This window comes from Antechinus flavipes, chromosome 2 (genome assembly GCF_016432865.1).
Source record: "Antechinus flavipes isolate AdamAnt ecotype Samford, QLD, Australia chromosome 2, AdamAnt_v2, whole genome shotgun sequence".
In the NCBI taxonomy this organism is placed as follows: domain Eukaryota; kingdom Metazoa; phylum Chordata; class Mammalia; order Dasyuromorphia; family Dasyuridae; genus Antechinus; species Antechinus flavipes.
Window position 1 is genome coordinate 396,688,608 of NC_067399.1, and position 18,298 is coordinate 396,706,905.

Sequence of the window (18,298 nt, forward strand, 5' to 3'; positions counted from 1 at the left end):
ATTGAGATGCATAGAGATTCTAAGTTGCCATGGGATACATAGTTTGTAGTAGAGCATAGGTCCCTAGACTCAGTCTAGTGATTTTTCCTTAATATCTTGCTCCTGGTATTCCATGTTGATTCTATTATATGTTCATGTTTTGAATAAAAATGTAGCAGATCAGGAATAATTTTCAGATATGTACATATCAAATGCAAACAATATTGTGTCCTCAGATGTAAACCTTTCAGTCTTGAAATAAAATTAAAAAAAAAAAGAATTCAGATAATCATTCTTGGTGCCATCTTGTTAAAGACTGCTAATTCTTTTTATATAACTCAGTAATAAAGATCAAAAACTTGAAAAAAATCCATATTTTTCATATAATGTTCTAGAATTTTGAAACAAGTGATCATGAGTATAGATAGAGAGCTATATGTGGAAATGATTTGTATCACCTAACACAAGTGTGAAACAAGAGACAAAACATGTTTCCTTGTTCTGAAACTCATGTAAAGAATTAAATTGTTTTTAATCTTTTATAGAATCGATTTTTTTAAGGTTGTGACTCATGAAGAATAGCATTACTATTCCAGTTTAAAATGCATTTTATTTAGGTTCTTAAATAATTTGTGTTTGTCAAGTAATGACAGGGATTACTTGAAAATCATTGCCCTATAATTAATTGCAGTTAGATACTTGTTAAAGTGTTCACATTTCTTAATGATCTATGATGATGTACAGCAGCTCAGCAATAGTTAGAATCCAGAGCTGCATAAAAGTAGGAGATTCCTTAACACAGGTGTCCAGCCATCTTAGAATGTTAATCTCTGCTCTGGTTTAGTTCTGTTAAAAGGCCAATCATAAAAAAAATTTAGATTCCTTTTGTCTACTGCAATCAAAGGTGCTAGTTTACCATTTTAACTTTATTTCTATTTTCTTTTCATATGCTGTACACTGCAGCTCAACTCAACTACTTACATCTCTCGTATAAATCGCATACCCTCACAGTCTTTTCATTTTTACTAATAGCATATACCAAAATTTAAATTGCTTGAAGCTTAATTTCTTTTATGTTCAAAAAGAAAAAAAAAACTTGTCACTCTTTGCAGTTGTTTCATTTTGACTTGCCTACCACTTTGCCTTTTAAAAACTAAAGATTTTTGCAAGGGTTTTCTGACAGAGGGAAAAACCTTTCTCTCAGTTCTTTATTTCTTATTTTATTAGTTGCAACAGTATAAGATGAGATCCTAAGTTCTGAACAGTTGAAGGAGTTTGGGATGTTTAGAGAAGATGAAGGGTGGGGGGGAGATGGGATATTGTAGCTATATTCAAATGTTTGAAGGGCTGGCTTGGGGAAGAGATAGGAGATTTACATCTTCTTGCTCCAGAGGAAGAACTTAGCACTAGTGGATAGAGGTTATAGATAGGCAGAATTTAATTCTAATAAAGACCTTTGTAAAAATTAAAACTGTCTAATGTCGGAGATGCATGAGTTCCTAAGTAGGGAATCTCTTTGTCACTAGAAGCAAAGTTTGTTAGGAACGTTGTAGAGAACGTTGTAGAATGTTACTACATTGAGAGGGAAGGCGAATTAAATAAATTCCAAGGTATCTTCCAAGAAGGTCTTGTGATTCTTTGGGAAAAAAGGCTGGATAGAAGAGTGAAAATAGGATTATAAATTTTGTCATGTGCTCTCATTTCGATTAATTCATTCTTTCATTGTGTTTCTTTGAAGTTGGAAGAGGAAATGTAGAAATAGTACTCTTTATTCAGTTTATTTTTCTTATTTTTATCTCCTTTTCTCCTCTATCCTTAAACTTATTTCAGGGGCAAGAGAAATAGGGCAGTAAAGTGCCTTTCTGTAAATTCATTTGCTATAGGATATTGTAAGTACCAGCAATTGTAAAGTAAATGGGTAAAGGAATGAGACAGTGATTAAAATAATTAAAAAGAAAAAAGAAGAAGTATGAAGTAAAGGCACAGGAAAGAAAAGTGATGAAAGCTATCACTTGGAATAGGATTATAGAATTGAATTTCCAATATTAAAAGTTAAAACCTCATTTAGAGGTTTAGAAAATTGTGAAATGGAATGGAATTTTCCAAAATTCCTATCACAATTTCTGTAGTTAAAAGGTAATAACTTAGTAAAAAGCATTTATCTTGAAAGAACATATTTTGATGAGACTACTTTTTGGGAAAGTTGAACAATTGTTCCCTTAAAAATAGTTGAATGAAATGTGTCTTTTCTTCATATAGCTGTGACCACCAAGATAAGAGGCAAGCTTTTGTCTTTATCCGTTCACCATTTAAAAATTTTAAAATCCAAGTGTTTATTATGCTCTATATTTTAAAATGAAATAAAATACATGTTGGCCTGGTTGACTTAATAAGGTCTAAAAATCCCTAAAGTTAATAGATATCATTTTTATTTTATTTTCATATATTTAAAAATTCACAATATATTCATTGGAGTGAGTGAGAATACTCTGAAATTAATTTATTAAATAGTTCCTCTGCAAAATTAAAATAATTGGTACAATCATCCTGTAGATGGCAGTGTTTATACTGACTTAGATTTAATACATGCTGTAACTTCCTTCACAAAACGAATTTTGTACAGTGTATTCTTTTAAACATTGATAACACCAAATCTTTGTCTTGAGACTAAAAAACAAAACAAAACAAAAAACAATTAATTGCTTTGTTCAGTACCATGTAGTAGAGTGATTTTATTTCTTGTTTCTAATTTAATATTTTTTAGCTTTAATAAATCTTTCATTAAAAAGTTTAATAAAATTGGAGACTTTCTTTAATCTTAAAAAATCAATGAAACATAAAGCTATCTTTTATTCTAAAGTTTTTATTTTTCTAATTGTTTTATTAATTTATAAACCCAGGGGTTTAATTTCATTTTGAGTGCTAGAGTTAATTTTTCCTGTCCTTTTTAAGGATAAAAAAATAATTTAAAGAAAAGCATGATTTTTGTTTTTTCTTGCTGCCAAAATGTAGTTATTTCTACCAAGTTTTCTTTTTTACCTTTGTCTTCGATTCTCCTTGAAGTCTAAATTAAAACAATCATAATTTATTTTTGGATTCCAGCTTTCTTTTTAACCTAGATTCCCTTTTCCCATAACAGTTATTTAGTAAGAATTATTTATTTAGAAATTTCATTGGGTGTAATTTTCTTCATAGCATATTTTATCTGTTAATTCAAGTTAGAATTCATGATAATTTACATGTAGTTCTCTGTATGCACAGTACTGAAGGGGTGAAGCAGTGGCAGTTTTCTTAGTATTTTATGCTGCCTTCACAACATTTCCCACCCTTGTATTTCATAAAAAAAAAAAACTTATTATTTCTATAATACTGAGCATTGCTATTGTGCCATTAGTTAAGCTTCACTCTGATCTTCTCTGCCATTTAAAAAAAAAAAAAAAGGATGCTTTGCTTTGGCATATTTTCATCTATCCTCATTCCTTACCTTCTTTGCCTTTGCATGGATGTATCATGCATCAGCTATTGCATGTGGTTCTTAGCAGCATAGTGAAACAGAAAAATGTATTGTCAGTTTCATGCTGCATTTGCCTTCCATTGGTTTCTAAGCAACAGCAGCATGGATTTTGATGTCCTGTAGGAAAATGGCCCATATGAGAATTTTAAATGTGTGTGCATGGACGAAGAGGTCTTCCCATATTGAATTTAAACCCCTGAGACTCCTTCAAATGTTATGGCAGCTGGTTCAATATAGAGGTAATTGTTACTATAATTTATAGTAATTATTGACAATTTGGCACCACTTCCTGAAATGTCAGAGCAACAAATTCTTTTCTGTGGTTTTTGTCTTTTCCAATGGAAATGGCATTCTAAATTGTACTGGTAAATTATTATTATCCTGAATCCCAGTGGTAGCTGACATACAATGGCAGCTTTCCAACATGCTTGCTTATCCATTTTACAGGTGTAGCAATGATGCAAATAGTCAGCTGCCCGTATGTAAAGACAGTCGCTACCACCAAGACCGGTAATTCTTAAAACCATCTTAGTTCGTTTTGTCTGTAAGTTGGCATGGTAGTGAATGTTGTTGTTTATATTTTTTTTCCCAAGTGAGTGGATCTTTATCTTTTAATTTCTAATGAGCAGTATAAATGCAGATGTCACATTTGGCCAACACTTAATTTTCCCAATAGATGTAGTGTTGTTGTTGTTGTTGTTGTTGTTTTCAAATTATTATTTATTTATTTATTTTGGTTCACAAAAAACAAAATAAGGTCAGATTATTTTAATTATTACTTTATGTAATAAGTGTGAACTATTTCATTCCCATATACATAACATTTAAATTTTAGTTTAAATTTTGTTATGTGTGTGTGTGTTTTTCAATTAAATTTAAAAAATCATTTCCATGTGTAAAGTGATGTGATTGTGCTTGCATGCCAGTAGGTGTGTATGTATGACTATTTGTATGTATAGTATAAATTTATATTTTTAAGTTACTGAATTAAGATAGTTTGGCTGAAAAATTGTACCTTGTTACTAAACTTGGACTTAAGTAAATTTATTTTAAATAAAATTTTAGTTTATATATCCTTGTGTATTCTGTAGGATATCAGAGTATGTATTTTTTTTATGTACTTAATCTAGTTAGTATAAAGTAAAGCCAAGACTTTTAAAAATGGAACATATTTTTTTTCCTCATTAATGAAACTTAAAATCTGAATTTTGAGAGAGAAATGAAGATAACAAGTGGCTTGGCTGAAGTTTAGTTGACATGAGGTGGATTTGGTAATATCAGTCATTCATTAACAAATATGAGTTCATGGACCTAGTAGTTAATACCTTTTTAGAACTAGAAGATCATGGTTGAGATTTAATTATGCTTTTGATAGTCTTTTCTTTTTCAAAAAATTAAAAAAAATTATTATTTTTCTATATTGATAATTTATATGCTGTTAATCTAATTTAATGTTTCAGCTGCTTGTTTATTTAAAAATAATTTTAAAAAAGTATATCATGAGAGAGAATTCAATTTCTGGCAATTCTTTGTATTGTATTTCAGAGTCTTTGATTTATATGTTTTACTACTTCACAAGGAAGGATTATCATAGATATCTTTAGAATAGTACACTTAAGAAATTTTATACTTTGCTACTTTATTAATTTTTTACATAAAATACAAGTTTTAAAATTATTTAATTAGTTCATTTTAAGATAAATTGTTTTAATTTGGAATTGATATCTTACTGTTTTATTTTTTCATTTTTTTCCCTTTTAGGTGTATTGCCAGGAATGGCCCCTCCTATTGTACCCATGATACATCCCCAGGTTGCTATTGCTGCTTCACCTGCGACCTTAGCTGGAGCAACAGCGGTTTCTGAATGGACAGAATACAAAACAGCAGATGGGAAGACATATTATTATAATAATAGAACATTAGAATCAACATGGGAAAAACCCCAAGAACTAAAGGAAAAAGGTATAGCAGTTTTAATGACCTATCAAGTTGTGTCATGGTTTATTTTGATAAAACAAATTTTGTACTGTATAGAATTCTGAAACTCTTTACCCTCAAACTTCTGAACATAACATTGAAGGGAAATTATTTCTTCATTGAATCTCTTGTTTGGATTTGCTTTGAAAACTTGAAATTAACATGTCTTCTACATGTTTATCATAGTTTCTCCCTGTAGAAAAGCTTTAATTATTTAGAGACATTGAAATGATTATCTTATTAACTGTATTGTTAGGAATATGTGTAATTTGTTTTTTGAGATTTATATTTAATAGGACTGGTTTTCATAATGATAGATGTATTGGATGCTTCTGGGAAGTATCTTGTGTCTTAGGTCATTTTTCTTAGGCTATCTTTTATTGTAATACTTGTATTTTTATTGTAATAATTGAAGAACCCATAAAAGAGATCAAGGAGGTAAAGGACTTTATCAGTGATGCCTGAAAGTTGTGCCCAAACTACAAGTGGATAGATTGTCGTCTTTCATTTTTTGGAAGATCAGATCTTAAATGTTAGTACTAAGTACCTTTATTGTCAAAAACTAAAATTGGGATACTTTTAACTTTTCTTCATAAAACATCTTTAAATCATCATTACAGCAGAATTAAGTTAATACTGTTAAGGAAGGTAAGATTATTTTTATAATTAACAAAGACATTGTATTCTTTTAATATTTTTATAGTGGTAGCATTTTAACCATTATTATTCTTAATGAATTTCTGACTTCTGTGAAAACACAAAATTATACCAAGAATTTTAAACAAATATCCCTTCATTGTTACTTGAAAAAGAGAAGGGCCAGTTAAGGGTCATTGTAATATATATAAAAACAATACCAGATGCAGTGGGCAGCAAAAAGAAGTATAAGAAAGAGAATATTAACATAGATTAGATGAGTAAAGATGAATTTACCATATTGTTATAATTTTGATGTATTAGTCTATATTTTTGGATCTGCCCTATTAGCTTTTCTCGCAAATGCTATTACATTGTTTTTACTTTAAATAAATCTCAAAGTTTTGATACATTGATGGAAATTGTCTAAAGTGCTTGAGCAGTATAACTACATAATTATTACGTCATTTTATGCAACTAGAACTTAGTGTCTTAGATTTGTTGAGTAATGTGCCCAAAAGAAATAATTTTTATATGTATAGAAGAATTGCATATATTTAACATATTTTGGATTACCTGCTGTCTAGTGGAGGGAGTGGGGGAAAAAGAGAGAGAAAATAATTTGGAATACACACTTGTGCAAGGGTGAATTCTGAAAACTTTTTTGCATGTATTTTGAAAATAAAAAGGTATTATTAATAATTTTATTATTAGCTATTTGCCATCTGATTTGATGGCATATCTTTTCAATTGATACACCTTAACTTACTTTGGAAGGCCTCTTCAAGATTAAGCTATAAAGTTTTATATTTAAGATTGAAATAAATCACTTTGGGAACTCCACTATATCTGTATTGAAGGGAATTAAACTTTTAATAGAATATCTTTTTATAGAAAAATTAGAAGAAAAAATTAAAGAGCCAATCAAAGAGCCTCCTGAGGAACCTCTACCAATGGAGACAGAGGAGGAGGAACCCAAAGAAGAACCCATAAAAGAGATCAAGGAGGTAAAGGACTATGAACCAAATGAGTGTAAGATTAAATTAAATTTTGAATAATTTTCCATATATATATTTGTAAAATATAGGTGCCTAATGGTTCTTAAATTGACATGAAATATGCTTGAAGTGATTGAACATAATTACAAATTTGAGCTGAAATTTAAAGAGTTTATGCTTGTGATTTCATTTGGAAAATTTTTCTTAAAAAAAAATTCTTTTTATTCCAAATGGATGTTATTATAAAATTATAATATTGTATTGTATCATTATATTACAAAATTATTATTTTGCACAATTGGTAAATATTGAATTAATTTACTTTTCTGCTATTATTGCTTTCTTGTAATTAGTGATAGTATATAGCTCAGTAAAATGCTATTTTCTCTAGAAATATTTCTCCTCCTCTAAGGAGAAGGAGATTTCTTGTAAAAGCTTAGACTGAAAGACATTTTAGGCTTCTTCTGGACTAAAATCTTTGTAATTCAGTTACATTTTATTTAGAGTCAGGGCTACTATTATAGTCTCTTTGGAGGGAAGCAATTTGCCCCTAGATAAGAAAAGCATTTAAATACTTTCTGGGTTTCAAGCTCTGTCCTTTCTGTTGGGAGAAATAAATAGGAAAGAGATGTAATCCTTGCTCTCTTAGAGCTTATATTCTAATGGAAAAGAGAATACTTCTAGGAGGGAATGGAAACTCGGAAAAGGTGTTTTGATCTGTAAAGTCTCAGGTATGTTGTGTAGAGTTCTTGATTCACATGCCCTTTCTAGGAACCATGATAGTCTTGATTTTAATTCTTATTCCCAGAGGAAGGGTGAAAAAATGGGAGGTGGAATGATGGGATGAGCATCTGTGACAGTAAAGGAAGACCATGGCAGCACTGAAACAGTTGGAAATTTGTTTTCTTCTCGATATATATCAATCATTACAGCTTAACTATTGGGTTAGAGTTTCAAAGCACAATGGTTTTGTTCTTCCAGGACATGTATCTAGTTCAGAGAGTGCCCAGCAGCAGCAGCAGCAGTGGCTGGAGAACAGGGCAGGATAATGACAGGTGAAATATGGTTGGTAGTCAGGGCAGGCTGACTATGATAGGGTGTTAAAATAGGTACTATGATTTTAAACCTCTCCTCAAGTTATCAAGAATAGCCCAGGGATGAAACTTGTGGACATTTGTGGTTTGAATATTATTAAACTAATATTGTGAATTAAGTGGAAGTGACAATATTAGGTTATGAATCATTTCTCTTTAGGAGCCCAAAGAAGAAGAGATGACAGAAGAAGAAAAGGCTGCCCAGAAAGCAAAGCCAGTAGCAACTACACCCATTCCTGGTACTCCTTGGTATGATTATTTTTTAATCTACAATGAGCAGTGCTTTTATTTATGTTTTGTTATATTTCTAATATAGATTAGGTTATTTTTATTTTTTTGGTCCTTCTGCATTAAGAAACTTGTTTTCTTATAGGGAAAGTCATATTTTCAATTCTGAAAATTATTTTAATTGTATACCAACTGTGTTAGTCCTGGATCATTTTAATAACTCTAGAATACCAGAGAGCCACATAGTCCATAACAGAACTTTTATCACCCTAGTACTAGTGTGTCGTGACCTCTTTCATTCAGAATGATCATTCTGAGACTGCCAAATTTCGACATTATCTTCTGAATTTTCAGAAATTAAATGAAAGAAGACTTATTTCTAGGACATTGCTAAGGTAGTCTTCAAAAGGAAAAGTTAAATCGTTGAGAACGTAGACTTTCAAAGTAATGAAGATTAGGGAATTGATTGTACATTAAAAAAATTAGAAAGCCAAATTTTTAAACCCAAATAAACACAGAGGAAGAAATCTGAAAAATTCAAGGAGGGATTTTTAAATTGTAAGTTAGATTAGTTTCAGAATCATTTTCATGTTGAATATTCTCTTATATTCTTATTTTTGAAAATTAGTATTCTAGGGGGTAGTTAGGTGACACAGTAGATACAGCACCAGCCCTGGAATCAGGAGGATCTGAATTCAAATGTGACCTTTAGACATTTACCACTGACTAACTGTTTTGGTTTTGGGCAAGTCATATAACCCCCAAATGCCTTGCCAAAAAAAAAAAAAAAGAAAAAGAAAACTATTGGAAAAATAAAATACTATTAAAAATATAAAAGTCAATCAGTAAATATTTATTCACACACACATACATATATAAAATGAAAGGAAATTAATATTCCATGTATGTTATATATAATCTTGGGCAGCTAAGTGGCACAGTGAATAGAGTAGTGGCACAGTAAATAGAGTGGTGGTCCTGAGGTCAAGAAGATTCATCTTTCTGAGTTCACATTTGGCCTCAGATTGTATGACCTTGGACAAGCCATTGAACCCTGTTTGCCCCTATTCTTCATCCATAAAATGATCTGGAGAAGGAGGAGATGGCAAACCTTTCTAGTTTATTTGTCAAGAAAACTCTTAAAAGGGGCATGAAAAGTTGGATATAACTGAAATGATTGGATAATAACAACATATATGAACTTTCTAAAGCAAAATTTTGATCACTTCTTTCTCCCTGCCCCCATTAACTATACTCCAAAGGCTCCTACTTACTTATGTAGTTAAATACAAGAACGTCTCTTTGTTTTAGAGCCCTTCACAACTTTTTTTTTCCTGCCTTTTCTGTCTTTTTACTTTTCTATATGGTATACATGACACTCTTTCTCTCAATTAAGAATTTTCATTGTTTTCATTGCCTGTGTAAGTGATAGTGTTTGGTTCTCTCTCCTCATCTCCCTTTTCTTAGCCTTCTGGCTTCCTTTATGGCCTAGCTAAAATTGCACCCTTTGCAAAAAGCCTTTCCCGAACCCTCGAAATGTAAGCACCTTCCCTCTGTTGATTTCAATTTATTCTTTCAGTATCTTGTTTGTAAGTTTCTCCTTCTTTAGATTGTAAGCTCCTCCAAGGCAAGGGACAATTTTTGCCATTCTTTGTATTCCCAGCATTTAAGAAAATGTCTGGAATATAGTAAATAATGTGATTCTCACATAAAGATAGATGTTATTATTTATCCACAATTTACTATGAAGAAATGTGAGAGTTATTTTGTGACTTGCTGGAGGTCATATAGTAAGCATCTAAAGCAGGAGTTGATCTTTGAACTTTCTGACTTTATGTACTGTACTCCTTTCTAGCTTGTCATTTATGCAGTACTTTACTAATCAGAGTTGAATTGATTTTTAAAAAATAGATTTTTAATATTTATGTTCCCTATTTTTGTTATTGAAGGCACCATTATCCTTCCAATGTTTTGTAATCTGAATTATTTTGTATTTTTTCATTCTTCCTCTTTCCACATATACTTAGTCAGTTTCCCATTTTTCTTTCTATTATATTTCTCCCATCCCATCTCTTTACTCATTCACTCACAGATATCTACTTAATTCATACTCTTATCAGCTCTAGCCTAGATTATTACATCAGTTTTAATTGGTCTCCTTGCCTCTAGTTTCTCACCCTACTTGGCTAACTCCAGTGACTTCTTGGATTCTAAAATTTCTCTGTTGCTTTTTAAAAAAGTCCTTCACGAACTCATTCTTTTTTTAAATTTTTATCGGCCCAGTGGTTAACACAGTGCCTCGGACATAGTATGTACCGTTACTAAATGCTTGAATATAAGATTCTTAAAAGCTGAGGAGAAAAAAAAAGTCCTTCATAGTATAGCTTTAAATTTTTTTTTTCAGCTTTCTTGAGCATTATTCCTTTTCCTATACTCTGTGATTCAGCCAGTCTGGTTTTCTTTCTGTTCTTGACTTAGACATTTCATCTCTTTTCTCTACATTTTTGCCCTTACATATCCCCCTGCCTGAAATATGCTCTCTTATTTCAGTCATAGAGACATTTGGTACTTTTAAGACATGGCGCAAGTGCCATTTTCTGCATGAAGTCTTTCCTGTTCTTTCCAACAATTAGTATCTTGCCTTTCCAAACTATCTCAATTATTTGTCTACTTTGAATATATTTGAATGAATTACATTTTTTAACGTTATATTTATTTTTTAAAAATATTTTCATATTTTTATACATACTTGTTTTCTTCTCCATTGTAACACAAACTCATTGTGATTAAGAATCCTTGTTGATACTTGTATCCATGGTGCCTGGCACATGATAAATGCCTAATATATACTTGGTGATTGACTTGTTGATATTAATAGTAGAAAGAATTCAGATAGTAAAAATGAAATCACTTATGCATATTAATACAGAAAGCTTCAAATGGAATGTCTTTCTCCTTGTACTCATTTTTATACTTTTGTTAGTCAGTTCTGCCCTGCGATCCTTATGTATCCCTCTGTAAATTCCATAATAATGTCTGACCTTACATTTGCCACCAGAGGGCTTCCTTGGACAGAAATACTGGTCATTATGAAGACTTATATAAGTGTAATAGCACATTTGAACAAAATGAAAGTGTAGTTTAATAATATGATAATTACATTTTACTAAGAAATATTAACATCACTCTTGTATCAACCGAACAGCTTAGGTAAGGTTTATTTTAGAAGGATGAAAATATCAAGTAGTTATTTATAAAGATAATGTTTAAACCTACCTGTAACTGACTGCCAAAGATTTTATGGTAAATTATCTCTTATGAGATACATTTTAGTCTCTGGATGAAATAATATAATATAATCTTTCTTATAAATGAGGCATTGAAATATTCTAATTAAAAGATTTTTGTGTTTCTGAAGTCATAAGTCTCAATTTCTTAAGAGTATGCTCAGAGTGGTTTTCAGCAGGTTTCTAAATCATTATTTATATATTGAATGTTTTCTTCCTGTTACACTTAATGGTTAACATTGGGCATACTACATACTAAATGTAGTATGCATTACATTTTGTATAATATGTACATTGTGTCACTCTTCTTTTTTTTTTTTGGCCGAGGCATTTGGGGTTGTGTCTTGCTGCTCACACAGGAAATGTTAAGTGTCTGAGACCAGATTTGAACTCATGTCCTCCTGACTTCAAGGCTAGTGCTCTATTCACTGCACCACCTAGCTATTTATTCTTCCATTTTATAGTGACACAGAGAGGAGAGAGACTTTTCAATAAGAGGTTACATTTGGGCAGCTGATTTTTTGGAAAAAAATGAACTCATTTGTTAGTGAGCACTCTTAAGTTTCTCATTTCATGTTTTAATTGTATTCTTCCATATTTACACTGTACTTTTGAATGAGCTTTAAATTTAATATTCTAAAAGTTAGATTGTTTTAGTAACGGTTATGTTTAAACAATTTTTGTTTTAACCTGAAGTTTTTAATGCCTCCTATTCCTCACCCCCATCTCCCCAGAAAATGTTAGATATTAAACATGTCTTTTACTCAAAAAACCATGTTTAGTTCTTTGTATTTAGGAAATTAGAAAAATGATTTTTTTCTCCAAGATATCATTAAAAAGAAGGTCTCAATATAACTTTTTGAATTCATCCTTAGGTGTGTTGTTTGGACTGGCGATGAGCGAGTTTTTTTTTATAACCCTACAACTCGTCTCTCTATGTGGGACAGACCCGATGATCTAATTGGAAGGGCTGATGTTGACAAAATTATTCAGGAACCTCCTCACAAGAAAGGAATGGAAGAAGGAAAAAAACTAAGTGAGTGTGAAATTCTCTAATATTTAAAAAGTAATTTCTCATAGTTTGGGAGAATATAAATTCTTTTAAATATAAATTTCACTTTTTCAAGGAACATGAACATTTAGAATAGTTAAAAATTTGCCTTTGTGAATTTATATCTCTAAAAAAAGTGTATACACATTCCTCTCTCTAGATGAAATAAAGACTGGGTTTGGTGGTATATTAATTTACTATTTTTAACATAATTACCTTAGCTAATATTTAGTTGAGATATATTTGTAGTTTGATGAATAGTTATTAGTAAGGTTAGAATATTACTCACTGAGGTTTTTAAATTATTTTGAATAGGAGTAAAAATTGTAAAGTACCCAAAAATTCTGTTTCAACATATATATTTTTTATTTATAAAATCAGTCACTGAAGTTCCTAAGTCTTTTTAGTTCAGAATTCAATAAGTGAAATAGAAGTTGAAATTTTGGAAAATAAAGTACCTTAAAAGGAAAAGAACTCAATTTTTTTTATTATTATAACTTTTTATTTACAAGATATATGCATGGGTAATTTTTCAGCTTTGATAATTGCAAAACCTTTTGTTCCAGTTTTTCCTCTCCCTTCCCATTTCCTGCCAGATGGCAGGTTGACCAATACATGTTAAATATGTTAAAGTATATGTTAAATGCAATATATGTATACATGTCCATACGATTATTTTGCTGTACAAAAAGAATAGGATTTTGAAATAGTGTACAATTAACCTGTGAAGGAAATCAAAAATGCAGGGGGACAAAAATAGAGGGATTGGGAATTCTATGTAGTGGTTCATACTCATTTCCCAGAGTTCTTTCGCGGGTGTAGCTGGTTCAATTTATTACTGCTGTATTGGAACTGAATTGGTTCATCTCCTTGTTGAAGAGGGCCACAGGACACAATTTAAAAAAAAATACTTTCACATTAGTCATGTAGTGAAAAAAGAAACAGAACAAAGGGAAAAAAGTCACAAATCCCGCCTCCCTCTTCCTTCTGCCAAAAGTGAAAATAGTATGATTCAATCTATATTTTTATTCCAGTTTTTCCCTCTGGATAGAGATAACATTTTTCATGTTAACATGTTTTCATGTATGTCTTTTATAATCGAAGGATATTTCATTGAAAAAGTTCATTAAAATTTATATCATGCACATTAGAAAGTGAAATTTAAAAAATGTAATCTTGAGCATTTACAAATCTTTGTTAAATTGTTTAACATTCCCTTAAAAATATGTATATCTCTATTTACTTTGGTGTAGGAATTTGTGTTTCAGAACTTCATTTTGCTTTATGAATTCTTCAGACTTTATTTTTAATATAAAGGAATGACCTCATTGCTTGGTGGAATTATCTTTCAGTGTTTTGGAAACAAAACCAATTGTAAAATATGTAATACAGAAGGGTTGCACAATTTCATGGATTATACAGAAATTTTATTGTAATTTCCTGCTTTCCTTTCCTTCCTTTCTTCCTTCAAATATGATTGTTTTTATATATTTGAATTTTAATGAACCATAGTGTCTTTGTAACTGAAGTGCATTTTAAAAAGGGATTTTTGGATTTGTAGTTGATGCTTTGTGTGATAAATAACATTTATAGTTCTAATAAAATCATAGTAAACCAAAAACAATCACCTACTACAACATCTCCATGAGCAAGGAAAGGTTTTTATTGTATGTTGAAGTTTGGGTAAAAAAAAATTAATTTAATTTTAAATATCACGTAGAAGAAGGCTAGGCAAGTAGAAAAGGTACAATAATACCATTCTTTATTGAAAGGATTGACAAGTCAATTTTAACAGTAGTTAAAAATGTGTATGTTTATAGATGACATATTTGTTATGTTTTTGCCAGGGCACCAGACTCCGACCATGCTGTCTATCCAAAAGTGGCAGTTCTCTATGAGTGCAAGTGAGTGAACTAAATATGAATTACAATTTTATAAGAAGGTGAAATTAAAGTAATTTGACCTTATTAGAATTAGTCCTAAGTTTGTAGAATGGTCTTTTAACCTAGGGAAAAGTATATTGAACATCTATAACTATATTAAATTTGTCTTTTATTTTAGAAAAGGAATGCAAATAGGAATTCAAAAGAGAGACTTTATGTATAAATATATAGATTGTTCACTGTTTTAAGGAAAGCTATATAATAATTTTTATCTTGCAGTTAAAGAAGAGCAGGAATCAATAGAAGAAGTAAATGAAGATGAACCAATTAAAGCTAAAAAGCGGAAGTAAGTTAAATCAGATAGTTTATAAGGTTTTCCCCCACTTCCTCATTTGAAAATGCAGTTTTTAATAGACACGATAATAAACAAATTATTGCTAAAAATGAATGTTAGCCAGACCTATTTCATGATAGGTGTTTTTTTTTTTTTTTTTTGGTATTAAGTAATTGTGTATTACCCTGTTTGCAAAATTTTAGCAAGTTTTAGTTATCTAAATATTTTTTATGGGCTAGATGTTAACATGGCCCTCATAATCCTTTACAAAGGAGAAAAGAATATTATTGTCCATGAAGTAATCATGTAACTAAGGGTGAAATTGGTTTAGATTTTTGTTTTTATTAGAAAGAAGATTTAAAAAAGATGTTGGCATGTATAGCTTTGGATTGCCTTTGAGGCTGAAGTAATCTAGCAGATGGATAATGCTGTCATGTAAAGTTGTCATCACATGATTTGCCTGATCTGCTTTGTTAATTAGAGGTGGAGCTAAGTGCATGTTTCCTGACTCAGAAGATAGTTTACTTTTATTTAGTTTTATTGTATATTTGTTACTTATTTTATTTGTATTTACTTTAATTTAAAATAAATTTATATTTTGGAATTTTCAATTAGAAAAAGTTGTTGCAGAACCCCAGATCACTTTCACATCCTCATGATACATTATGGTAAAGTCTTCAGTTGAGGCCTTTTATTCCTAATTATAAAGAAAAATAATTTTAAAATAAATTATTACAGGAATCATTTTTGTTTAAGCTCTGCTCTTTATGGTTATGTTAACTAGTGTTTAGTTTTAGCTCATCATAGTTTCTAAAGTAATCTCATATGCAAGGACATGTCTTCTGCGTACTTTGTGTCTTCTTGCTGATCCCTATGCAACACATTAAGGATAGTTGACTGGCTCTTTTTCTATGTTTGTCTGTTAACCTTAGGTAATTTTTTAATCATTAGGTTCACTTTCCTTTGGCAGCTTATATTTTACCCTCTCCTCATACGTACTCTCTTATTTAAATTTGCAATATATACCAAGGAAATGCAATCTAAACTTAATATTTAATAAATTAAGTCTACTCTCCCAGAATCATTTAATACATATTAAAAATGGAGGTAGGTATTAGATTATCTGTTTTGGATTATCTGCGTTTTATCTCTTTCTATTTGGTATATGTAGTTGAGAGAACAACTTCCTCAAATTATCTTTTAGTGTCCATTTTTGTAAGGACAAAGAATAGTTGAGTTAATTGTTAAATAGTTCTAATCTATACAATTGTGTATTGGACACCATTAATCTGTGGGCCCTAGCCCTTGTTATATATTTCTAATTCGTTGCCCAGAAAAAATAATAGAAGTGCCAGGTAAGTTATTGCTGATTTATTCATGTGGTCAGAGTTGTTGGTATCTGTATAAAAATAGAAGTGTAAAATATAAAAATTTCAAAATTTTAATGTCACAAATAAGCTTTATTAGATGTTCCGTTTTTAATAGGTTAGTCACATGTAACATGAAAAATTCTGAGAATTAATCTTTCTTGAAGGAGCTAGGAATATATCTTTTCCTAATGAATTAAAAAATCCCTATAGGAACAATTTATTTTTTTAAATCCTAAACAGGAATGTTTTTTACCTGAAAATTGACTGAACTTTTGTTTCTTAAAGAGAGAACATTTCACCTTCTAATTTAATAAAATCTGATGTTGAGCTGAGTGCATAGTGATAGCATTCTGTCAGTCTTACAGTATATTCATTTTAATAAGGAACCATTATTTTAACCACAAGAGTTACTCCTTTTTTATATTTTAATGGGAACTGACATGTAAAAGGTTTAACTAAAAAACTTCATGATTCTTAATAAGTATATTCTTAAAAATTATGGTTTTTTTTTTAAGAATTATCTTTTAACTTGGAATTAATAATTTACTTTTCAGTTGATGGCTTTATGTTGGATTCTTACAGGAAAGATGATAACAAAGACATTGATTCGGAGAAAGAGGCTGCCATGGAAGCTGAAATTAAAGCTGCCCGAGAAAGGGCCATTGTCCCTCTGGAGGCCCGAATGAAGCAGTTCAAGGACATGCTTCTAGAGAGAGGGGTCAGAAAACAATCTTTGGGGGAGATATTTCTGTTTTGTATAAGTAATATAATATGTCTTGCTAAAAGGTCATATTCAAGGTTAGTGATCCTGGTGGGGATGAGGGGACAAGGGACAAACATAGCACATAATATTCTTTTGAAACACCTTTTCATGGCAAAGTTTATTTAACTTTATACTTTACTGTTCTCTTTAACATATCTTTTTGAAAAAATCTTTATTCACTTTAGGTTATTAAAATAATCACGTTTCATTTAAAAATGGTATTAACATCAGAATAGTTGCAATAATTCAAGGAGATGGACCTTAATTGTAATGACTTCTGCTTAGAGAAGAATTGTTGATATTATATGAAGTTTTGTTAATTTAATTGAGAAGGAATTTTAATCTATTGATTCTATTCAGAGGCTAATTTGATGAAATAAAATTGTTAAATTTTAAATCATTACCTATTCAGTAAAAGATTGGAGCAAGCTTAGGAAATCAAAATGCAAATCTTCAAGGCTCTTTTCTGATGTACTGATTTTTAAAATGTCACCCAGTAGTGGTTATTTTAATTAGGTGTGTATTACGGTTATATAATTATATAGAAATGTTCAGAGCCAATTAGAGGGAAATTTGCCATTGCTCACCTCCCACTGTTTGTCATTTATTAGTGATGGGGAAACTTCAGTGTGGTTTTTGTCATATTTCTTTTTAAGCAGATGTCCTGTAGATTTCAAGAAAATTATATTACCCATATATTTTAGAAGAAATATAATGATTAGCAATAACTCTTTTATTTTAAAGGTTTCTGCTTTTTCAACATGGGAGAAAGAGCTGCACAAGATAGTTTTTGATCCACGTTACTTACTTCTTAATCCTAAAGAGAGGAAACAGGTAAATGGGAATTATGATTTATTTACATGTTGAATCCCTCAGAAGAAATAAATTTTAAAGCAATGGAATGTAAAGTAATTCATGTGTTCTTCCCTACTCCCCCTGATTTTCCCAATGAAAAGTCCTGAGAATTTTTGCACTTCCCCTCCACATAAGAAAAATTACATCTGTAATTGCTATTTTTAAAAAAATAGCAAAGCAACCTGTGGGGATTTTTTCTGGGAAATATTTGGATATTGTCTTTTTAAGATTCCTTATGACAGCTAGGCTGTATTTAAAAATACTATTCCAAATGCACCCTAGGTCAAACATTCTCTTTATTTACATGGTAGATGAATTGTGATAGTTGA

The 18,298-nt window shown here is 30.5% G+C and overlaps 1 protein-coding gene across 8 annotated transcripts in view; it reads left to right on the forward strand.

Annotated features, from left to right (window-relative positions):
• Positions 1 to 18,298, forward strand: part of TCERG1 (transcription elongation regulator 1) — a 70,361-nt gene that overhangs the window by 35,220 nt on the left and 16,843 nt on the right. For 3 of the 8 annotated variants that reach the window (XR_007950768.1, XM_051978657.1, XM_051978659.1), the window contains 9 exons: positions 3,941 to 4,003; positions 5,255 to 5,455; positions 6,986 to 7,113; positions 8,359 to 8,447; positions 12,589 to 12,749; positions 14,612 to 14,668; positions 14,927 to 14,993; positions 16,934 to 17,069; positions 17,859 to 17,948. Coding sequence is in view for 7 of the 8 variants with exons in the window: in XM_051978657.1 (XP_051834617.1) it covers positions 3,941 to 4,003; positions 5,255 to 5,455; positions 6,986 to 7,113; positions 8,359 to 8,447; positions 12,589 to 12,749; positions 14,612 to 14,668; positions 14,927 to 14,993; positions 16,934 to 17,069; positions 17,859 to 17,948 (992 nt within the window). In the remaining variant the exon portion in view is untranslated. The remainder of the gene's footprint in view (positions 1 to 3,940; positions 4,004 to 5,254; positions 5,456 to 6,985; positions 7,114 to 8,358; positions 8,448 to 12,588; positions 12,750 to 14,611; positions 14,669 to 14,926; positions 14,994 to 16,933; positions 17,070 to 17,858; positions 17,949 to 18,298) is intronic. The other 5 variants (XM_051978658.1, XM_051978661.1, XM_051978662.1 and 2 more) reach the window with 3 other exon arrangements.